This window comes from Xiphias gladius, chromosome 13 (genome assembly GCF_016859285.1).
Source record: "Xiphias gladius isolate SHS-SW01 ecotype Sanya breed wild chromosome 13, ASM1685928v1, whole genome shotgun sequence".
Classification (NCBI taxonomy): Eukaryota; Metazoa; Chordata; class Actinopteri; order Istiophoriformes; family Xiphiidae; genus Xiphias; species Xiphias gladius.
This window is the reverse complement of record NC_053412.1, coordinates 507,064-528,766: the sequence shown is the minus strand read 5'-3', so window position 1 is coordinate 528,766 and position 21,703 is coordinate 507,064. Positions and strand designations below refer to the sequence as shown.

Below are 21,703 nucleotides of genomic sequence, written 5' to 3'. Positions count from 1 at the left end.
CGTCCCCAGCACTGACTTCAGGGTTTGGAACCAGAAAAGGGTCTAAAGTTTAAGGCAGTGAACTTCAGCAGCTCAAGTGTAAAAGTAAAAGTTTGGAACATTAATGTGGAAAAAGACTTTTTTTTTATTGAAGCTTTTTAAAAAGGGACAAAGTCTGAGTTTTTGTACCTTTTTTTTTCACATTAAGATAAAAAAATGAAACATAATTTATGATTCTTTCTAACTTCTACACAGCGGTAGTAAAGATTTGATCCAAACTCATCAAAATCATAGTTAATTTCAAAAAGAAAAAATTGTTTTCTGTTCACAGCTGCAGAAGCCCAAAGTTGCCACTGTGCCACTTTTCATGATTATGGAAAAACAAATTTCTGAATATTTTTCAAGACGTTTCCCGGAAATTTGACACAAATTTTAAGAGAAAACTGTTAATGAATGAATGAATGAATGACTGAATTTTAATTAAAAGCTATTGTAACCTTTTAGTCAAAGCGTTGTAGGTCAGTTGAACATCTAAAAATGTTATATTTGTATTTGGCAAGCATACAATTCAAAATATATGGAAGAATAAAAGTTTCTGATGATTTCCTAATAATAAATGAATATTTGACTGGGTTTAGATGGAGCAGTCCTTTCGAGAAAATGCCCATTTTGCATAAACTTTACACCAAATTACAAGAATATCAAGAAAACTTTGTAGGAGATTATTTGGAAATTACAAACCTGTGAAATAAAGTACTGGTTCAACTAATGATTTTTTTCATTATCAACTAATCGGCTGATTATTTTCTCAATTAACTGATTGTGGGTTTTTTTTCTATAAAACATCCGTAAACAGTGAGAAATGTCTTTCAAAGTATCGCAGAGCACAAAGAGATGACAAATGTCTTGTTTCTGAAAAACCGTCAAAACCCCCAAAAATGACCATAATGTGAGACGAAGAAACGCAACGAATTCTCACAAATGTTTGGTGGTTTTGGTTGGAAAAAAAAACGAAAACAGCTGCAGATTAACATTTTTCAATGGACTAATCCATTAATTTACCTACTGTTGCAGCTCTAAAATAAAGCGTTACCCCAAACCTATAATATTTTGTCTCTTGACCCCTCGTGCCTCCGGTAGAAAGTGTTGTTCAGGTGCAGTTCCTCCACAGACGCCCAGGGGGCAGCATCAGTACGCGACGAAGTTGGCGGGGAAGATCCCGACCCGCCCGTCGTCCAGCTGTCCTTCCCACCAGTCGTACTGGGACTCGGTCTTGGTGATAACGGTGATTCGGTCGCCGGGGACGAAGCTCAGGTCGCCGAGCTGCTGGCCCGTGAAGGGGTGGGTCGCCGTGACAACCAGCTGCCCACCGGCCCCGCCCACTGACGATCCTCCACCTCAAGGAAAAGAAAAAAGAGAAAAATGTCAACAACACAAACTGTTTAAAAAATGATTATTTTATGTTTGGATTTTATAAAGCACTTCGTAATTATGACAAGAGCTACGTAAATAAACTTTATAATTATTATTACAATGTAAAGTACTTTTTTTTTTTTAAATATGCATTTTTCAAATGTTTTATTTTTAATTTTTAGTTATTTTTATTCATTTATATATATATATCTATATCTATATATATATCTATATATATATATATATATATATATAATATTTTGCTATATTTAGTTTGAAATAATTATTTTACAGAACAAAAATGACTCAATTTAAATATAACCATCATGGTCTCTATAAACAATCACAATCAAACCAACTGTTTTAGAAATATTTCAGTTCATTACAAACTAATTTAGAAAATAAGGGCTTTAATAGCCTGCAGCAGTTGTTATTGCTAAAAACAACTTGTACTGTAGCAGCGATTTGGCCGAAGCATCTGCTAAATTAATATAATATAATATAATGTAATATAACCTATTATATTTGCTTAAACCAGAGTCTTAAGAATTGCAGTTTTGTCGTCGTACCGTAGCTCTGGGAGTTTCTGGAGGCAAACTGACCTGAAACAGAGAGAAAACATGAATTAAGACTAAAAGACTAGTGCGAGCACGTCACTGCCAGCTGTTAACACGGGTCTGTATACCAGGATTTTTAACTTCACCTCATTTAGTCACTTTTAAACCAGGAGGAAATGTCAAATTCTAGGTTGGTGGTGAGTTTCTGTGCAGATGCAGGTCACTGCTGTGAACACTAGAGGGAGCTGTAGCCTCAAAACCCACTGCGGGGAAACGCTCGTAACAAAGGCAACTGTGTGCGTTTAACACCGAAAACGAAAACAGGACATCACTATGCTGTTAATGTACAGCTCACACACACACACACACACACACACACACACAAACCTAACAGCCGCAGGATTACTAATGGGTTCAGTGTGTGTTGATATTGGCTGCTTCATCAAGGTTGCGAGTTAATAACAGACCTGAGTGTACACACACACACACACACACACACACACACACACACACACAGAGAGAGGAGGAATGGAGGAGGTAAAGTAGGAAAGGTAAGTAGGGAAATGAGGAGTAGGAGGTAGGGAAGGAAACAAACCATCATACCTGTTTTCAGCGTAACGCTCAAGGAAGGTAAAGCTCACCTGAGGATTCGGATTTAGAGATGGAGACGCTGGGATAGAGGGCGTTTTTACTTCCCGCACCTGATCGTGCACCTGAACACACAAAGATCATCATACACCGTTTTATCAGATATCAACAAATATAATGAAAACTTGTCGGGGTTTTTCCCCCGTGGAGCTTTTACCGGTGTTGGTTGCTGGTGGCTGGTGGCTGGTGGCAGGTCTCTGCTTAGGCGCAGCTGGAGGTCTGGATGGAGGGACAGACGACTGCAGAGAGAGAAAGAAACAGATTTCAGCAACATCTACAAAATAAGTTTCCCGCAGGAAATGCTTATGATCGCTGAAATGCTGCTCTGGAAAAGCTGGAAGCTGAGAGGCCTGAAAAAATGCACAAAATGTAAACTGAAGCGTTTCAAGAACTGTAAACAGACATCGAGAAGCCGAACGGACGTTTAGGAGATCAACATCTGGTGACCCATTTAAAGTAGGAATGAAGACTGCAACTGAAAATAGGCTGAGGTTGTATCAGGTTGAAGATTCCTCCCATAAACTTCCATTGTAAAAAAAAAAAAGAGGAAATATTTCATTTGAAAAAATGTTGAAGGTAAAAAAAAGCTGAATGGAACCAAAACAGTCGTGAGTGAGCCAAAGATTTTTCTACTGAACAAGAAGGTAGGAAAGTGCCAAAAATGGTAAAAAAGGCAGATTAATTACAAGGGCAAGGGACAGGATGTGACTGCTGATGAATCCAGTCATTTTATGGCAACAAAAATGTGGGATCAGCCGACCAACAAAACTTTGTTCACTTCGAAAAAACACCAATCAAAAGGCTGAAGACAGAGCTGCGAGCAAAATTACTCACAGTAGCCCTCCGCCACGAGTCGTTAGCTATTGTGAAAATCCAAAACCTAACTGAAGTGAGTGTGAAACAGTATGTTTTACATAAATCCCAAGGTCCCTGGCTCCTTTTCCATCCAATCCAAAGCTCTGGTGACCAGTCACAGTTGATTCTTTGAGTTCACTTGCTCATTTGTCCATTTAGGTCCGTGCTTGTGAACTCCGCCCTGTCAGATTGTGAATGCAGACTCGTGCTTGCAAGTTTAGTCATTTCTCCGAGCCGTGTGAGGTTTACTGTGTTTGTTGGTTTTGTAGACAGTGATTAGCGGTAAAATAGGCCACTTTCGATTCTGGTAACTATTTTCAGAAAATCTACCTGACATACAGGTTTTAAAGTGGCAGCCAAAACACTTTAGCGGCGCTTAACTAAACTAAAGCTGATCGCGGCAGGTGAAGGCAAAGAGTGAACAAAGACGACAAATGCAGGGGGTCAAAATTCAGCTTCAAAGGTTTCTCTCTCCTTGTACACACATATTCTATATTTTATACAGTTGTTGAGGGAGGGCTGTATTTGTAATGGACATGTCTGTTTGTACTGACCATCAAACCTCAAAGCACTCTAAAGAAAAAAACACTGCCGACGATTAAAAAAAAGGATCTTGTGACCAATAATGCTGCAAACAGTATCATTTCCAATCATGCGTGAACTCTGTATGAGGTATATGTGGTCATTCACCTTTGAACGCATGAACTTGCTGGTCCAGTCTGCGGTGTACGCCTCGGTGTAGGCGTCCAGGATGTGGTAAAGGTCGTAGCACTCCGATGGCGGCTCCACTTCGCCGTTCAAAATGGCTGACGCACGGATTTCCTGGGAGTAAAACCTGCAACCGTGCACGCGGAGATACTCACTACAGCACTTTGTTTATGATCAAACGAAGAAGGATAAAGAGAAAGACACTGATTTGGAAAAGTCAAAGTTCAGACATTTAGGCGTCGTACGTACTTGCGGTTGGTGTCTTTGCGTTCGATCAGGTAGGATCCCTCCAGTGAAATACCGGCAAACAAACCTCTGGACCTGCAGTAGGTGAAAACCGCTGCAGTGCTACGCAGAGCCACGTCTGCCTCCACATTCCTGAGAACCAGAAAGATAAAGAGGGTCAGCATCTGTGTGGTGTTCCACAGGGCACGATCCAAGGACCTCTGTTATTTTAATTTTAATTTTTATTTATACATTTATCCTCATTCAAAAATATTAAAATTACAGATTAAAAAAAAAACAATAGCAAAGAGAAGAAAAAATGTTAAATCTAGCCAACTGCAGTGACTCCCCATGTTGAGAGTATAGGTGTAATATCATACAATTACAAATTTCAATGGCAGAACAAGCCCATCGTGGTTTTAATTATAACTGCGGAATCTGAGAAGCTGAAACATGACACTGTTGTTTTTCCATTTGTATTCTGCGATAATTGGATATCTAATACTGCAGCTCAGGTATTCAACAGGAACAGACAGACTGCCACTCTGGCACTGATGTCAGCATTTACCTGTTGGTCAAATACCTGGCCACGCCCACACACACCTGCCAACACGCGCCAAAACCTGTAGAACCGCCCTGACACGACACTGACCTTCTCACTCGAAACATAACATCACACACATCAGTCACGGCGTCTGAAGTAAATCACATCTGATGTTTTAACTGCCGCGCAGGTTAAACGGATGCTGGATCGGTCCGTGTTTCCGCCCCAGTCCTCGAAGCACGGACACAACAACCGTCAGTAAACGTCTCATGAATGTGGCTGAACAGTAAAAAACCTACGGCCGGAGGCACCTGAGAGGCAGACAGACAGCGCGAGAGTGCAGGCGCTCACCTGCCCATAGGTCCCACGGCGACGGTGAAGTTCCCGCCCAGCGTCAGATTCCCGCCCTTCGTGAACGCCTCGATGGCCCTCCGCTGGTTCAGGATGATCACCAGGTCCGACACCTGACAGCAGTGCGTGTCTTAATTATGAAGCTCGTGTCGGATTGTTTGAAAGGCTGCAGCTTTCACAGGAAACGGCTTTGACAGCGCTTCAGCGCCGGTGCATTCAAAGACAGTCCGTCGTCTTTGGATGCAGATCGACGTTTGCCTGACGGAAACCGGTGCATTCACAATCTTTGGATGGAAACTGGTACACTTCTCTAATCAAACGTTGTTTTCCTGTATTCATCACATTTATCCATCTTTATTCTGTCTCCCCTTTTTTCTGAAAAGTTTATCTTTATTGCTCCTTTGCCGTGAAGTGGTGGTTTTATCAAAGTGCTTCACTTTTTCCGGTGTGTCAAGAAGTTACCTCGGTCGAGGTCGTATTAGTCCTTCATTAGAGAAGTGTACGGCTGCAGCCGGCAATTGTTATCGTTATCAATACGTCTGACAGTCATTTTCTTTAATGATTGATCGACTGCTGAGTCTGTAAAAGTTCATGAAATAGTTAAAAATGTCAATCGTCCTTCCCTGAAGCCCAAGTGAACATAATCTAATATTTTTGTTTTTTTTTGTCTGAGCAAAAGTTTAAAAAAAACAAGATTTTGAGTTTATAACCATTGAAAACAGGGAGATTTTTTTTTTTTTTTTGCTTAAAAATGACAAACTATTAATCAATTATCAAAATTGTTGCCAATCAATTTTCTGTCAGTCAGCTAATCGACTCATTTCTGCTCTGGAGACTTCCACAGTGGGGGTCAATCGGGGCCCAACAAGAAATTTTTGCCTCCTTTAAAACCTTAAATGTCCGAGTGTCTCTGAATGCACCAAAATAGCTCCTGCTATTGATTGTAGGACCAACACAGTGACAAATGTGTACATACAGTATTAGTTGACGTAAGTTGCCTTTTGTAGTGTTTTCATTTTGTACAGGCTCACCCACCTCCACGCCGATCTCGAAGCCTCCTCCCAGACCAGCGATGCCGATGGCGGACGGTGCGGACCAACCTCAACGCACAACAACACACACAGCAAGGGGAAAAAGACATTAAGGGATTAAGGGTTTAGTTTGGAGATGACACACGTAGGTTTCATTTATTTTTCATGGATAAGTAAGAGTCAGAGAACAGAACTTATGGTCCCAACATATGATCGTTTGGATAAAATGACATCGTCTTTACAGGATTATTTAAAAACCAAACAAACATTCATCTCCGTTTCACAATCTTAATTAGTCAGATTTTTCAACTGTGTGAATTTGTTTTATACTTTTTACGTGAAGGTAAGAAATAAGCAAAACCTCAACTAGGTGGGGTGATCTAAAGAACTTTCCACAAGACAATAAAAACCATGCAGGACAAGGATGTGGACGCACTATCAACAAACATCATGATTCACAATATGTAAAAATAAAAACTAAAAAGGAAAGAAGTAAAATACAATGTTCCTTTTCTGTCTCTGCACAGTTTTTACCACCAGACCATCGGGCTTCCCAGCTCACATATCCACATATTCCACTTCCCTGCTTGTCTGCCCGGTTCAAGGAAAAAAAAAAGGGTTTTGGCCCGACGACGAACTCTGACACCCACCGTCAGAACGCCACAGCCGCCAACGCCGGACCACTTGATCAACGTCCGTAAGCAAACACACAACCCATCAGATGACTGCTGCTGATGAGGAGGATGCAGGGAGATCTGAGGGAGTGTGTCTGCTTGTTACCGAGAAAACGAAAAATGTCACAAAGCGTCCCGAAAAACAAAAAACAAAACCACAGCAAAAAAGTCACTGGGGACTCACGAGGATCCAGAGAAACACGAAGGAAAGACACCGAATCTCTACCAGATACCGAGCTCTGGCCTCACTGTGCAGAGGCACGGCAGCAGCTTTTTATCAAAGTGTTTCTGCACGGGAACACGCGAGGAAGGGCGAAAACAGGACCGGAGAGTCGGCAGAGAGAGGGTCAGCGGCCGAGGTCTTACGTCTGTCGGCCAGTCTGGCGATGACGATGCCGCTGCCTCCTCTGGCTGTGATCATGAAGCCCGCCTTGATGACAGAGATGATGGCCAGACCCTCGGCCTTCGCTATCACATGAGCTACAACGCACACACACAAAAAAAAACAAAAAAAACCACTCAGTTCACCAAAGACACATTTCAATAAACATTTGACACAGTTTTAAGCCTGTTTTCACGTCATGTCGCATCCTTTTCTTTCCTGCCTTCTTTTACCTTCACTTTGGGAAACAGCTCTCCCAAAAATGTCGAAGTATTCCTTAAAGATTTTACTGATCCCATTTAAATCACTTCATCTGCCTTCTCCTGGTTGTATTACTGAATTTTTGGTCCTGTGAGAGTCAGCCCCTCAGACAGGGCTTTTCTGGCCGTTCCTAAATCCTGGTTCAGGACTAAAAGGGACCTGGTTTTTGCAGTCAGGGCCCCTTTAGCGCTGGAGCTCCCTGTTTGAAGACCTGAGACTGAAACACCAGTTGTTATTTAACTGAATTGTTTTAATCTTGATTTGCTCATGTGAAGCAGTTTCTTTTAGCTTTGTTTTAAAAAGCGCTGTAGAAATAAAATGTATTATTATTACTATTATTACTATTATTGTTATCATCATTCTGTCCATGTCTTCACTGTTCCTTCCTTCCTTCCCTTGAAGGGCTGGCTATCAAACATGAACACATCTTTCAACAATACACCTCTTATTTCGATGCGTAACCTGTCTCGACAAACATTATTTTGTTGTTTCCTGTTGAGTGCCGCATTCTTTTCATCAAGTATTCACTTTTAAACTTGGAGCCCTTATATACGATCAAGGTTTTTGTCCAACTTGATAATTTGGTTGCTCTGTCTTGTCTTTCTGTCAGTTTGTTGCTGTGAGTCCGATGCACAGCTCATAAAGTTTTTATGTCGTTGCGCTGCTGCTTTCCCTGATAAAGACTGTTACAACATGCTATAGTCTGTTATTAACCATTCGTTACATACTAGTCTTCATTTACCACCGATGCATCGAGACGTGTGGTGTACTTTGGGACGGGACAGTTTGTCTTTTCTTACGGGGGATGAGTTTGTCCGGTCCGTTCCTGTTGGAGATTTCGGTGAAGTCCCTCAGGATCTTGGCAGCTTTCTTCGCCTCTGACTTCAGGTTGGACGGGATGGGGTTACTCACTGCAAACACAAATTATACGGTTTGTTAAAGCATCAACAGCTCATTCAGAGTTTTACCAAAAAACACTCAAATTTGACCCTTCCTGCTGATTTTCAGTCACATCAGCCGTCAATGAGCTCCTTGTTCACTTCACTTGATCTCATCTTATCTACATCTGTGCTAAAAGAAGCTCTGCAAAGTTCAACGACTGAGTGCCTTGTTTTTAACGAGATGTATCCTGTTGATCCTGTTGATCCTATTGATCGTTTAGTCTCTAATACAGTGAATAATGTGTAGCCCAGTCTCCCAGAGTCACCTGAGGCTCTGAGAAACCGTTTCCAGTTTCTGACATTTCATAGACTGAGCGATCGGTTGTTTGATCAGAAGTAATACAAGCTGTTGGCTGCAGCCCAGGAAATGAAATCACTATCACGGGAATTACTGAGAATTGTTTTTATACAAATATTATTGCATAAAAATACATATCACATGGCTGATGTGAGCAGAATTATATATTTAAATTGATAGAACTAATACTAGACTAAACGCTTCTCATGTGTGAAATAATAGAATAAAAGATAAGACGATAAGCAACAGTTAGGGCTCCAGCTAATTTTTATTTTCATTATGAATTACTCAAGTATTTTTCTTGATTAATCAATTCATTGTTTGGCCTAAACACTGTAAAAAAGAGAAACATCCCCCATTTTCTTCACTGTTTCAATTTGCTCAAACTCCATCTGGTGAAGATCAGAGACAAGTGGACCAACCCAACAATTAGTCAATTAATTGATCTGTTGTAAGAAAATTTATTTGCATCTACTTGAATAATCGTAGATTTGTTTCAGTCGTTTTCTGAAGCAAAAATGTCAAAAATTCTCTGGTTCCAGCTTCTCAGCTTCTTTTCTTGTCAAACAAGTGCAATGTAATGAAGAGCTTCTTCATGAGGATCCCTGTGTCTGGAATGAAACATTCACAACAATTCATAAAAATCTAAATCAGAAATGATCAAATATATGAATTACTCTGATTATTATTGAAGTTTTAATGGCTATTTCTGGCCAATCAGCTGCCTCTTGCTCAGGGTTGGAAGCTGCAGCTCCTCTAATGGAAGTGACTGTGAAATGGGAAAATCCTCAAACTTCTCTCCAGAAATAGTTTTTTTACATAACATGATCAGGTCATTTCATTTCTCCTGATGAGAGATTTTCACAGTAAACGTTCCTTTAGGAAAAAACTGAGGTTTACGGCTCCAACTTAAGACTTTTTTCATCATTCATTGATCCGCTGATTAGTTTCTTGATCAAACAATTGTGTACTTTATAAAATGTCAAGAAATTGTCTAAAAATGTTTATCAGTATTTTCCAGAGCCCAAGTGACGCTTTTAGAGCAACAGCCCAAAAACCCAGAGAGATTTCATTCACTGTCATAGATGACAAAAAGCCACAAATTTGTACATTTAAGAAGCTTGAATCGGAAATGTTTTGGCATTTCTGCTATAAAAAAAAAGATTTAATTGATTTACAAAATAGCGCCAAATAATTTTCTTTCGATCGACTAATCAATTTATTGAAAGGTCAATGCAACTCGAGACGGGCGTTTCAGCCTGTAACACTATCGCCTGTTGAGATTCTTGCTTGTTCATCTCGCTCAGCTCCACCCAGCCTCCATCCTCCTCTGCTCAAATCTTTTTCTTTTTTTAGCATGAAAACTCATATATATATATATATATCGTGTATATGAATGTTCATTTTGTCTAGCCAGTTTAGGAAACTGTGCATCATGAACGTTACTCTGGCGTGTGTGCTGTAGCTGGAGGGCATGGCGGAGTTTCACTGATGTATCCATGCTGCTGAAGGACGGCTTTGTTAGCGTGTTGTAGTTCAGCTGAGGATGGGATGTTCAGGCTGTGGTGTGTCGCTGTGTCATGTGTTTGGAATGTGCTGGCTGCAGCAGGAGGCATGTTGGCAGACTGGTCTCCTCTGTCTGAATCTGCTGTCACTGTTTCAGGACTCTGGCAGGACACTAAAGGCCAGGATCAGTGGTTTTAACCCAAAACAGGTATATAAAACATATCTCTCAGTCTAAAGCCATATTAGCGCTTCTGTGCGGCTTGGTTTGGTCATAGACCAGGGTCCTGGACAAATTAAAACGTTGACCCGATGATGGCGCTAGATGAAAGGAGGAATCTGAGAGGATCTGAGAGAGATCAGAGGAAGTTATCACAGTTCATTCTGAATGCCTGGACCATATTTCATGACAATCCACAGCAGTAGCTGAGATATATACTCGTCATCACAAATGTCAACCTCATGGTGGTGCTGGACGAAAATGGACAAAACCCAGGTTTCTAGTCATCTTTGAGGATGTTCCATTAGTCTTTGGCTTGGTTCTACTGGCCAAGGAGGTTCTGCTGGTCTTTGAGAAGGATCTAGTTATCTTTCAGGGTCGATTTGTCTTGGAGGAGTTTCTATTGGTCTTTGACAAGGGTCTAGCCTTCTCTGAGGACGATGTGGTCACCTTCTAGGCGGCTCTAAGCATCTCTGAGGAAATGATCCATTCATTTCTGGTTTGGTTCTAGCGGCTGAGCAGGTTTTATAGGTTTTATTTATCTGAGGATGTTCTAGTGGTCTTTGAGGATGATGCAGATGTAGTCATCACACTGTTATATGATGCAGTGCTGGGACTCAGTCATTCATCAACTGATGGGCTCATTGAAAGGTGATAGAGATCTGAAAACAAATGTGAACGGAGGAAGGGTTTGATGGTTCCTGAAGTCATGAAAACCGTTTTAATAATAATGAAAACTCACACAGAAGTGCCTGCACTGACAATCTGAATGAATGATGCCGTCTCTGTCGGCATGACAACGGCTCACGAGTTAGCCACAGGACGGTTACCTGCTAAATTACTAATTAACCAATCACAGGCCCCGAAACTCAATCAGAGCAGATTATATTTAAATGAGAGCTTGTTAACACTAACAAGATGTCAGAGATCCACCACAGCAGGACCGTTGCCGTGCCAACAGCCGTGTGTGATCCATCATACAATAATTCAATATTTTGTCCTCCCTCATTTACATAAACAGGGACAGTCTGATGTGATCTGACAGCAAACTACAGCCTCATGAAAGAGCATGAACTTTAATTACCACAAAAGTTAACTTACCTCAAATTTATTTAATAATTAAACAGACAGACAGACCATCATAACCCCCTCCTGGATGCCTAGAACCCATTTCATCTATAAAAGATCATCCCATAAATGCCTGAAGCCAAAAAGACCACTAGAACCTTCCTAACCAACACTAACACCTCCTCACAGATGAATAAAAACTCCTTATAGATCACTGGAACCCCCTTGTCAAACACCACTTGGACCTTAAACTTCATAGATGCATGAAAACTCCCCATAGACCACTAGGTAGGCCACAGGAACCAAATTAAAATACATACAGAACCTCCTCAAAGACCACAAGAAGCTCCTCATAGATATATATAAAAACTCCTTACAGACCACTCAAACCACCTTGGCAACACAAATCTAATTAAAGATCTCTAGACCTCAAAGATCCCTAGAAACCAAACAACAACTAGAACGTCCTCATACACGAGTAGAGCCAAAAAAGATCACTGGACCATCGTCAAGCACCACCAGAACATAAAACCTCACAGATAAAATAAAACTCATTATAGACCACTAAATAGGCCACAAGGACCAAATTAAAGACAACTAGAACCTCCTCAAAGACCACCAGAAAGTCCTCCTGGATGCCTAGAACTAGACTCTCCTCCTCATACGTTACTAGAGCCAAGAAGACCACTAAGACCTCTTCAAACATACCTGGACCACTAAACCTCCCCCAAAACAACTAGACCCTTCGTTGATTTCTACAGTGAGAGCGTTTTACAGATTAATAACAAGGCCAGAGCAGGTGGATCCAGTGAAACCTGAACACTGAGTGGAAAAGACAGGAAGGAAACAGAGGAGACAGGTGAGACGGAACAGGGTAAAAAGATGAAGATGTAGGTGGACAGACAGCAGAAGTCTCCAGTTCTTCAAGGGAACAATATTTCCGTTTTGATGAACTTACTTTTGTTTCTTTTTGTTCTTTTCTTCCTTTCCTCCGGCTGTTTACCTGCGGAGAGGTGAGCTGCGGGAGGCTCTCCTCACTTTTCACTTCACTTCCGGCTCACCTGATTCTCGCGACAACCCTCCGCGCTGCCGGATTTCACACACTTCAAAAAATATGAAAATAAATAAAGCCGGGACACCTGGACAGGTAGACGCGAATGGGAGGAGTCAATTGGTGATAATTAGGTGTGATAAGAGGTTAAGGGTGGATTGAGAGGGTCTGTCAGGGAGACAGGCGCCGCGGGGACAGCCCCGAGAGGGGCGCTCCTGTGCCCCAGGTCACCCCACCCTGAGTGCAGTCTCTCAGGCAGGTCGGTACTTTCCGTGCCTTGCGTGGCAGTGCGTTTCCCCTCCATGTTCCTTCTGCAAAAACCCTTTCTCGTTTCATCTCTTTTTTTATTTACTGTTGGACACAAACGGCCTTATTAATCTGAGAGAGTTGTAATCCCATAGGCCATAATACAGAAGGTGTGGTTGTAATTCCGAGGGTAGAGTCATCACATCCCTAATTCGACAGAGTTACTGTGTCTTGGGTAAACATCACGTTCAAAGAGCCACATCCCTCCAGTTTCCTCCAAAAATAACTTCCGACTTCAGTCATCAATCTCCAAAAACAAGAAAGCTGGACCATCCATCCCTTAACACACACTGTGGATGATCCGATGATTTATACTTGTGCATTTATAATTTTGTTACTTCGTTGACTAATTTATATTCATTTATTTTCCACTTATTTATCATTACAATTGTGCGACTTCGGTTGTGTTTGTGTTTCTCTTCTCTGTTGTCAGTCTTGTAATGTTATTGTTCACACACACTTCCCCTTTCTCAGTCTGTTTGACAGGCTCTATAGCCTGAAGCATCTGATTGGTGGAGCACCTCGTGACGCCTGTGAGTCTGTGCTCTGGGGAACAAATTAAGTGTCGGTAGTAAGAGTATTGATGAGTTTTATCTGAAGAAAATACTACAATGTGTGTTTTCATTTTAAAGGTACAACTGTGCCGTGTGATTTATTTTTAAATGAATTCATTTCACAGGAGCAAAGACGCCGGATGCCTGCGAGGGATCAAATGTGCTGCTCCAGCTTCCCATCGCTCTCAGAATAAACATCAATGTACATCAGAAAATCATCTGCCAGTTTTTAGAAGACATGGGGACCATTTGTCATTCATTTCACATTTTCTACTTTTAGTTAACATGTTTAAATGATGTCTTTTGTCTTTTCCAAATGTGTGTGTGTATATGCAGGAAGAGATATAAATATTTTTAATTTGCTGTCCATCTTTTTATCTTGTGTCTGTGACCGAACTCTCTTTTATGGCATTTTTGTTGTTGTTGTTTCTTTCTTTCTTTCTTTCCTCTTTCCTTTCTCTTATTCTCTTCTCTCTTATACCTATTTAAAATCTGAATTTACTGCTTGTTATAACTTGCTTGTTTGGAATCCCATAAAATATTAAAGGAGCAGTCTTTGAAACATGTCGCTTTTCAGTTGATGCGTCACAGAAATATTTCTTTTTGGTGCAACTATGACACTGGGGCTTTTTTCAAATAAAGTGCCCATTTATTTAGTCATCACTGCTTTTACACAGTGACTCAGCAATTAATAAGGACATTCCTCGTTACTGGCTTAGTCACCATGTAATTTTATGATCACTGATTATTATGGGAGCAATTTTCCCTGGAATCACGATGCTCATGATGTTATAATGCCAGTCAAGAGCTTGGGCCGGAGGTATGATGCAAAGCTCAAGGACACCGAGCAGTTTGAACAGCTCAGAAGGGATAACATCACGTACATACAGCGTAGCTCACGTCAACAGGGCCGCCAGCAAAACTCAAGTTGCGGTGCTCCCAGCTTGGCATACTCCCAGGATTCATGTGGCCTTTAACGGTGTATGAATTCCCCATAAACAAGGGGAAAATCTGGAAAGAGTGATCAGCAAACATGTGAACAGTGGCTTGGACATCCACGAGGCTCAAGCCCTGTTGGACTGTACAGGAACGGCCAACTGGAATTACCAATTGCAAGTGGAAGCTTTCAAACGCACCAAAGCGAGGTCGGTCGTGACTCTCGCTGAATCTGAAGACGCTGTTATCCGAACAGCGGCGGAAGTGCTAGGTCTGCTCCTCACTTCAAGGACGCGCCTGGCCAAGTCCGACGCGGGAGAGCCGGTCTCTGGCTCGTCTCAGGGCAGCGTCAGCGCAGGAGAGACGGCTGGTGGTGGAGGAGGAGGAGGCAGAGAGACACACCAAGGCCGTCTCAGTGGCCGGGCAGGGACAACAGACCAACCGGGAGCGCCTGGAAAAAAGGAAACTCAGCTGCCGCCACATCCGGGAGATGGAGGGGTCTCAGCTTAGTTCTGTCATCAGATCCACTCCTACCCGACCCCAGAACCTGACACAGTGGTGGGGAGAAGACCCTGCTTGCTCCCTTTGTCAAGCATCTGCATCACTGAGGCACATTTTAACAGCGTGCACTACGAGCCTCATCCAAGGGCGTTACACTTTTAGCCAAGTCCTCAGACAGCTGGCATCGGTCTTGGAACCGAGGCAAACCACCACAAACGCTCTCCCACAAACATCGACAGGACGTGTCCACATTACACTCTTTGTACCAGCAGGTCCATGTCCAGAGCACCATACAACATCATGGGATGCAGGCATTCTGCGGGGTGCTCAGGATTGTTTCCCCCAGACACTGTGGCTACAAAACTACGGCCACAGTCCCGTGGTCCACAACAGCCAAACTGGCAAACGGCGGGGCGTTGACAGTACCGTGGGAGGATGGTGTTAAAGAAGCTTACGAGAGTACTCTGAACTGGCAACCGAGGCTGTCCTGAACAGCTGGAAGACGCAGGGGATTTGATGCTACATGTATGACCAGTCTGTTGAAGAAGACCGGGGTGAGGGGGGTGAGGGGTCGCTCCCTCCAACAAGCAATCGGGTCCTTGTCAAATGCAGCAGACAAAAAGAGCAGCAATTGTCTTTGGGTTAAAAGGAAAGACATCAGCAAGCTGAAGACAGGAGGGTATGGAAGTGAGGGGGCTGTACCCGGGTCGCCAGGTATCTCCGCTGAGCCCTCTGAAGATGTCAGAGAAGGAGGGTGCCCACCTGATGACCCCGATGACGTACCTAGCCTCCCTTTAACTACTCCAGTCCCACTGCCAACATCGAGAGAGCCGGGAGTTTAACAACTACCACATTTGAAATTACAAAATAAATGAAGTTGTAGGATATGTAGATGCAGTTGTTCCCTTGGGAACAAAGCAAAAGGGTTTTCACAGGTGAATATTGATATTCAGGCACATTTCTGAACAACACATGTGCGTTTATGTGAAATTATTACACTTAAATTCAGCTTCGTGTGTGATATTACATGTGAAACTGTTATTTTCACAATTGTGTGTTTTTTTGTTTTATTTAATTTGTCTGTTTCACCACAGCAGATAATTATAATCAAATTTAAAAGGTATGAATCGAGTTGTGGTCAGAGCGCAGGGCTCAGTTCAGTTCAGGAATGTCTCAGATCCAGACTTTCCTCCCTAACTGCTGTTTGCTGAGGCAGAGAGACGCTGAAAACCTTCCCATGTTTGGCCACACTCGGGACCACCGTCGTTTTCTCACAGTTAACGTGATAGTACTACCTTTTAATTCTGAACCCCTCTGCAGGGAAACAAGCTGCCCTCCTCTGGGAGGTCAGAGGTCAGGAGCCGGCAGAGTCGAGGGAATGGCTTTCCCTAATAACTGCCGAGCGGCCACATCAGACAGACACAATCATTTGTTTCTTCACACGACTCCTTCAAAATAAACCTGATTGGTCTATTAGCAGTAATAATGATAAATGGCTGCGAGTCGGTCAGTGCAGTTCGGTAATGTGAGGTTCATTCAGTGCAGCTAATGCGGAGGTTGCAGTGTTGAGCATGGAGTCGTGGGATCTGATCCCAGCAGGGTCGAGAGAAGTCAACCACAATCAAAGGGAATGGAGTCACCAGGTAACTGTTTAAAAAAAAAAGATTAAGAGAAGAATCAAAGAGATCGCAAAGCTGTGGGGAGATTAAAGACCTAGAAGAATATTTCCATTTAATCAAAAGGTGCAGCAGTTTTGCACCCATAAATATTCCACTCATCATATGGTTTAAATTAGAGTGGGAACAATCTGATACACTACACTGTTTATGATGCTGTCAGTCCGAGTGGAGCAAGAAGCCACTTTAAAGCTCCAGCACAGGACAAACAAAGGGAAAACTGGCTAATTCCACCCACAAATATGAACGAATCTCCCCAAAATCTGAAAATTCCCCTGAGAGAACCTGCTGCGTTTTAGAGTTCAGGACAAATCGATGGAAAACCAGCTCGTTATCTTACTCGGTGTCTGTCGGAGAGAAACGACAGCTTTACTTACGGTAAAATCGTTCTTAAACTAGTGTCCCGGCTTAACAAAAGTACCCAGAAACACAGGAAAAATATCAGAGCTCAATTAATAGAAGGCTCGGGTAAATAGAAAAGTCTTTAGTGGAGATATAAGGCTCTACGGTGGACCCCAACGCTGTGTCCTAGAAATTACTGTCATGTGCTACCAATTACCTGGTTTACGTTGTTTTATCAACTTAATGAGGAAATCTTAATAAGCATATACGATAAATGGAGAATGTGGATACTTCATTTGTTTTTCTATTACACCCCTTTACAGCAACGAAAGCTTGACTACCCTTTCATTTTCTCTGCAGGCACTTTGACCACTCGCTTGAAGAATAACTTGACATCAGGTGGAAAAGAGGCGTTTCACTGCCCTCTCGGGTTAAAAGTTTCAGTCGGAGGAGACGAGAAGTTAAACCAACGGAGATCAGCAAAAACAAGATTTTCAGGGGGTGTGAAGTTGCTGTTTAAAGTCGGGGAAGCTGCCGATCTTTTGGATTAAAACGGGAAGCGGTGACTTGAGATTGCGGAAGGCTCTTAACTCGAGTATCAGATGAAATAAAAAGTATTATTCACAAAAAAGCCTTTAGAGCGTTAAACTATCTCAGAATCATACTTTAATTGCTGCTAAAAGAAGGTTCAGCGTGATGGAGGCAAGAAACTAAATCCTTAGCGCGTTCTGAACGGCAGGATCTCAAATCAAGGGTAAGCCACAGAGGTGTTGTTTTCCCTTTACACCAATCAGATTAGTAGTAGATGGAGTCTGGTGACCTCACGTAATGAGTTCAGGGTCACATTCATTTAGTAATATTTGATCATTTACCAGATGCTGGGGCCATGTACTTCCTGCTAAGAGCACTGTAATGGAGTATTTTTACATTGCTGTACTGGTACTTTCACTTATGTAAAGGTTTTGTGTACTTCTTCCGCCGCTGTTAAAAACAAAACCTAAATACTTTTGGTTTTATAAAGTATTAACTTTATTCAGTCCGGAGATGCCAGGGTCTGATTCGTCCATCGGTCACGGCGCCGCTGGCCGTTGACATGACATTCAGCTTGTGACGCCAGAAAGAACAGCTATGAAAAATTGAATTTGCCTCAGGGAGAACCCGTCTGGAACTCACTGCCTCAAGAAATATCCGCATACATCCGCCTTTATCGCATCTTTTCATGTCGCAGCTTTTAGTAGCGTTTCAGCTTTTCACAATGTCTCAAGCTCAAATGTGCATAAAATTGGTTAAATATTGACCTCAGTTTCAGGCAGATCGGCGATGTGGACGTCTGAGGGGGACGTTGATCGGGCTGAAGGAGGGTCTTTTTGCCGTCAGTCCGGTGTTTACGATTCTCGCGCCACCAGGAGCAGGTTTTTATTAACTTTTTGCCTCCAAACCGGCTCTTATCTCATCTGCAAGTTCACATGTTTACTGCTTTGCTTCATACTCTAGTACGACTGAAAAGAGTCCAAAATGTCAACCGGTCAGATCCACTTAGAGCCAAAAATACTAAACACAAGACTGGAACCTGATATATGTCATATCATTAAACATTTAGATGGTAATTACTGTTTTTGGTTTTGTCTTTATTGACAAAAATAAGATATAAAGAGAACAAGAATGATTTGGGAAAATCATCACAAACAGAGTTGAACAACAACAAAAAGAGAAGGACATAAAAGACCCAGCAAGTAAAAGTGAGGAAAAACAGTTGAGCAAATAGAGAAAGTAAAAAGGAAAATAAAAATGTTAGATTTACACTTTGATTCTGATGCTGACAAACATCTTTTTCAGCTGTAACTCAAACTCTATGTGAGTAATATAATTAAAATATACATAATAATTACAGATGTGGATTAAAAAAATGGGTGAAAAGTGGGAAAGAGGACAATAACATTCCAGGGAAAAGGAGAAGAGAAAAAAGGGAAGAGGGGAGAGACGACAAAGAAAAGATGTGAGCAAGCAAGAATAAAAAGTAAATAAAGGATGATATGTAGGAAGGAAGGGAAGGGACAAAGAAGACGACCATTTTATCCAGTATTTGTATTTTAAGGCTCGTTGTCATATATATTTTTCTTCTCCTCTCCACAGCCCTTATCTCTCCTTTCATCTGTCCCCCAGTTCTTCTCCTCTCTCTGTGCATTCTCTTCTTTCTCTCACGTCTTCATTTTTTCCTTCAGTCGCTCCTCCCATTAATCCCTCTTCTCCCTCTCTTTAAATAGCCCGCTGGGTAAACATCAGTCCGGCTGCGGCCATTTGTCTTCTTAATGTGTTTCCTCTGAGCGCGTGTGTGTGTGTGTGTGTGTGTGTGTGTGTGTGTGTGTGTGTGTGTGTGTGTGTGTGTGTGTGTGTGTGTGTGTGTGTGTGTGTGTGTGTGTGTGTGTGTCTGTGTCTGTGTGTGTGTGTGTGTCTGTGTGTGTGTGTGTGTGTGTGTGTGTGTGTGTGTGTGTGTGTGTGTGTGTGTGTGTCTGTGTGTGTGTGTGTGTGTGTGTGTGTGCGTGAAGCCACCCAGTCCCCCAACCAGTTCAGGCCCTATAACTTCTCCGCTAAGTCTTTCACTACCCTGGTGCTCGGGGGTTTGTACTTTCTGTAGCTTCAGGGATTTTCAGGGTGCTGAACGTCGCCGATTGGTCGTTTTGAGACACGTGACACCTTTTAAGAAAACCCACAACTGCAAACAGGGCGTTCTGTTTGCAGTTTGTGGCCCACGATGATCGGGTTGGAGCAGACCAGGAGACTTTACGACCGCTGGACTGGCGGTGGAGCGGAGGCTTTGTTGTCCATTTCCGCAGAGGACGACGTTACAGGTGTTACACTCCCTAGAAGTCCTCCTCTGAATCCTCTAGTCCCCTTTGAGCCCCCCTCCAAGTCCTCTACGAGCTGCATTTCAAGCACTCCAGGTTTTTAGGATTGTTTTTTAAGTCTCTACTATCCTACAGGTTTTCCGTGATCAAAGTACAAATTTATTCGTTGGCATCTCAGTGGGCAGATCAGGACACAACCACTGTTACATTAGGTATCTGTGACAATTAATGAAAGACTGTTAACGAACCTGTCTCACACGCACAGAAACCACAACGTCACCTGTCACTGCTCCAGTCTGGGTCATGCCGGCCACGCCCCCGAGCTATCGATCAAACGTCCCCGCCCAGGTATGTAGGACACGCGGCGCGTGTGTGTTCCTGTGTATAAAACAATACGTACAAGAACGTGTTTATGTAAAGCACATGTGAAAGACGCAGTCTTTCCAAGATATTCCTAGTCGCCTCATCATTGCAGTTAGAAAAACCACGACCTGGACGACTGAGAATCTTCACAGATACATGTGAAAGAGTGTGTGTGTGTTGGGATGTAGACAGTAGCAGTACAGACCTGGCAGAAGTTCAGGTGTCATTCATCACAGATTAGTCATTACCTGCCACAGCTGTTAGTCACCTCACTGCACTGCTCCTCCTACACTGCTTCTATTGTTTCTACTGTCTTTCTGTATAACTTAAGCTTAATTCAAAACCACAGCAAGCACTTTACGTTCCATTATTGTTAACTGTAATTACCCAACTGTTTCACTGACAGCATTGTGCAACTTGAAAATCACCGGAATCACTTCGATAAAGAAATCCAGAGTCGATTAACCCTAAAAAAGCTATTGTGATTGGTCTGCTCGTGAAGCTATAATGTAGCTTTTTGTTCGATGGAAATGGCGGTTGGTTGTAAACCCATTGGTAACATTAGAAACCACTGTGGACCTAGTTGGATTTATATTTCACTATTAAAACTCAATAAAGTTAGTTGATGTTTGTTAAAGTTAGCATTCATTAGACTAATTCGTTAACTCGGTCGTAAGTTAGCTAACATGAGACGAGTTGTTTAACTCAATGCTAAAATTAGCTAACGACTTCAGTAGCTCATGCTCAGTTGAGCTAATATTTGCTAAAATTAGCATTCAGCCACATAATACTTTAGTTCCTCATTGCAGATATTGTTAGGCTAACAAGCTAATGAGCTAGCCTTAGCATTCAGGGAAAAAGAAGTGTTAGCACATGTTTAAGTTTAGCTGCATTATACATTAAATGACACTAGGTCCACGATGTTGAAAAGAAGTACTGTCATGTCAACAAACTGTTGTCAGAATGGTTACAAATGCGTGACACAACGAAAGAAGCTAATTTAGGCCGTTTGTGCTGCGACTATAAGGTCAGCACTTGGGCTAACTACCAAGTAGGAAAAGCACAATTTTCCCATCCTTCCCATTCGGCTGACATTGTGTGAATGCAGCATTGGGCTAAAACTGGCTGACATGAGCTGACGTTTTATTACTGAATGTTATCTGACATAATGCTGTGCTAGTTTCTTATGCAGCTTCATCTAACAGTTGACTACACTACGGACCTATGCGCCCGAATGATCATTTTAGCAAACAGTACCCAGCTTTGTTGATTTAACTTAATATGAAATGAACTTCAATGCTAACATGCGACAATTAGCATTGCCATTAAAGACCATTATTGACGGAGATTGATGGAATTTGTTTCCATTATACTGCCTCACTCCTAAGCTTGTTTGCGGTTTGCTGGAGATTTTAGATACATTTTTTAATCCTTTATTGTTTTTCTATCCATCTGCTAATTACATAAATA

At 42.2% G+C, this 21,703-nt stretch overlaps 1 protein-coding gene and 2 long non-coding RNA genes across 5 annotated transcripts; 2 read left to right on the top strand and 1 right to left on the bottom strand.

The window, feature by feature from the left end:
• Positions 1–1,138: 1,138 nt before the first annotated feature.
• On the bottom strand, positions 1,139–12,876 carry sh3yl1 (SH3 and SYLF domain containing 1). The gene is made up of 11 exons (XM_040142380.1): positions 12,617–12,876; positions 8,429–8,539; positions 7,352–7,465; positions 6,316–6,380; positions 5,281–5,393; positions 4,410–4,538; positions 4,143–4,287; positions 2,755–2,836; positions 2,591–2,662; positions 1,962–1,994; positions 1,139–1,376 (listed from the first exon to the last, which is right to left on the bottom strand). Coding segments are annotated over exons 1-11 (1,074 nt in total). The 5' UTR covers positions 12,618–12,876; the 3' UTR covers positions 1,139–1,167.
• On the top strand, positions 5,389–7,928 carry LOC120798231. Its single transcript, XR_005708642.1, has 3 exons — positions 5,389–5,580; positions 6,288–6,456; positions 6,839–7,928. It is a non-coding gene; the product is annotated as an uncharacterized LOC120798231 (long non-coding RNA).
• LOC120798232 lies at positions 12,830–14,110 on the top strand. 3 transcript variants are annotated; one of them, XR_005708645.1, is made up of 4 exons: positions 12,830–12,968; positions 13,111–13,307; positions 13,490–13,548; positions 13,695–14,110. It is a non-coding gene; the product is annotated as an uncharacterized LOC120798232 (long non-coding RNA). The 3 variants fall into 3 exon arrangements; XR_005708643.1 differs by lacking the exon at positions 13,111–13,307; XR_005708644.1 differs by lacking the exon at positions 12,830–12,968 and having other exon boundaries at positions 12,977–13,307.
• Positions 14,111–21,703: the final 7,593 nt, after the last annotated feature.

Bases quoted from the DNA above. Each gene is read 5' to 3' on its own strand.
- sh3yl1 (XM_040142380.1), bottom strand. The intron at 2,837-4,142 runs GTGAATGACCAC...CTCTCTCTGCAG, and splicing joins GCAAGTTCATGCGTTCAAAG to TCGTCTGTCCCTCCATCCAG. The intron at 2,663-2,754 runs GTAAAAGCTCCA...TTGTGTGTTCAG, and splicing joins GCCACCAGCAACCAACACCG to GTGCACGATCAGGTGCGGGA.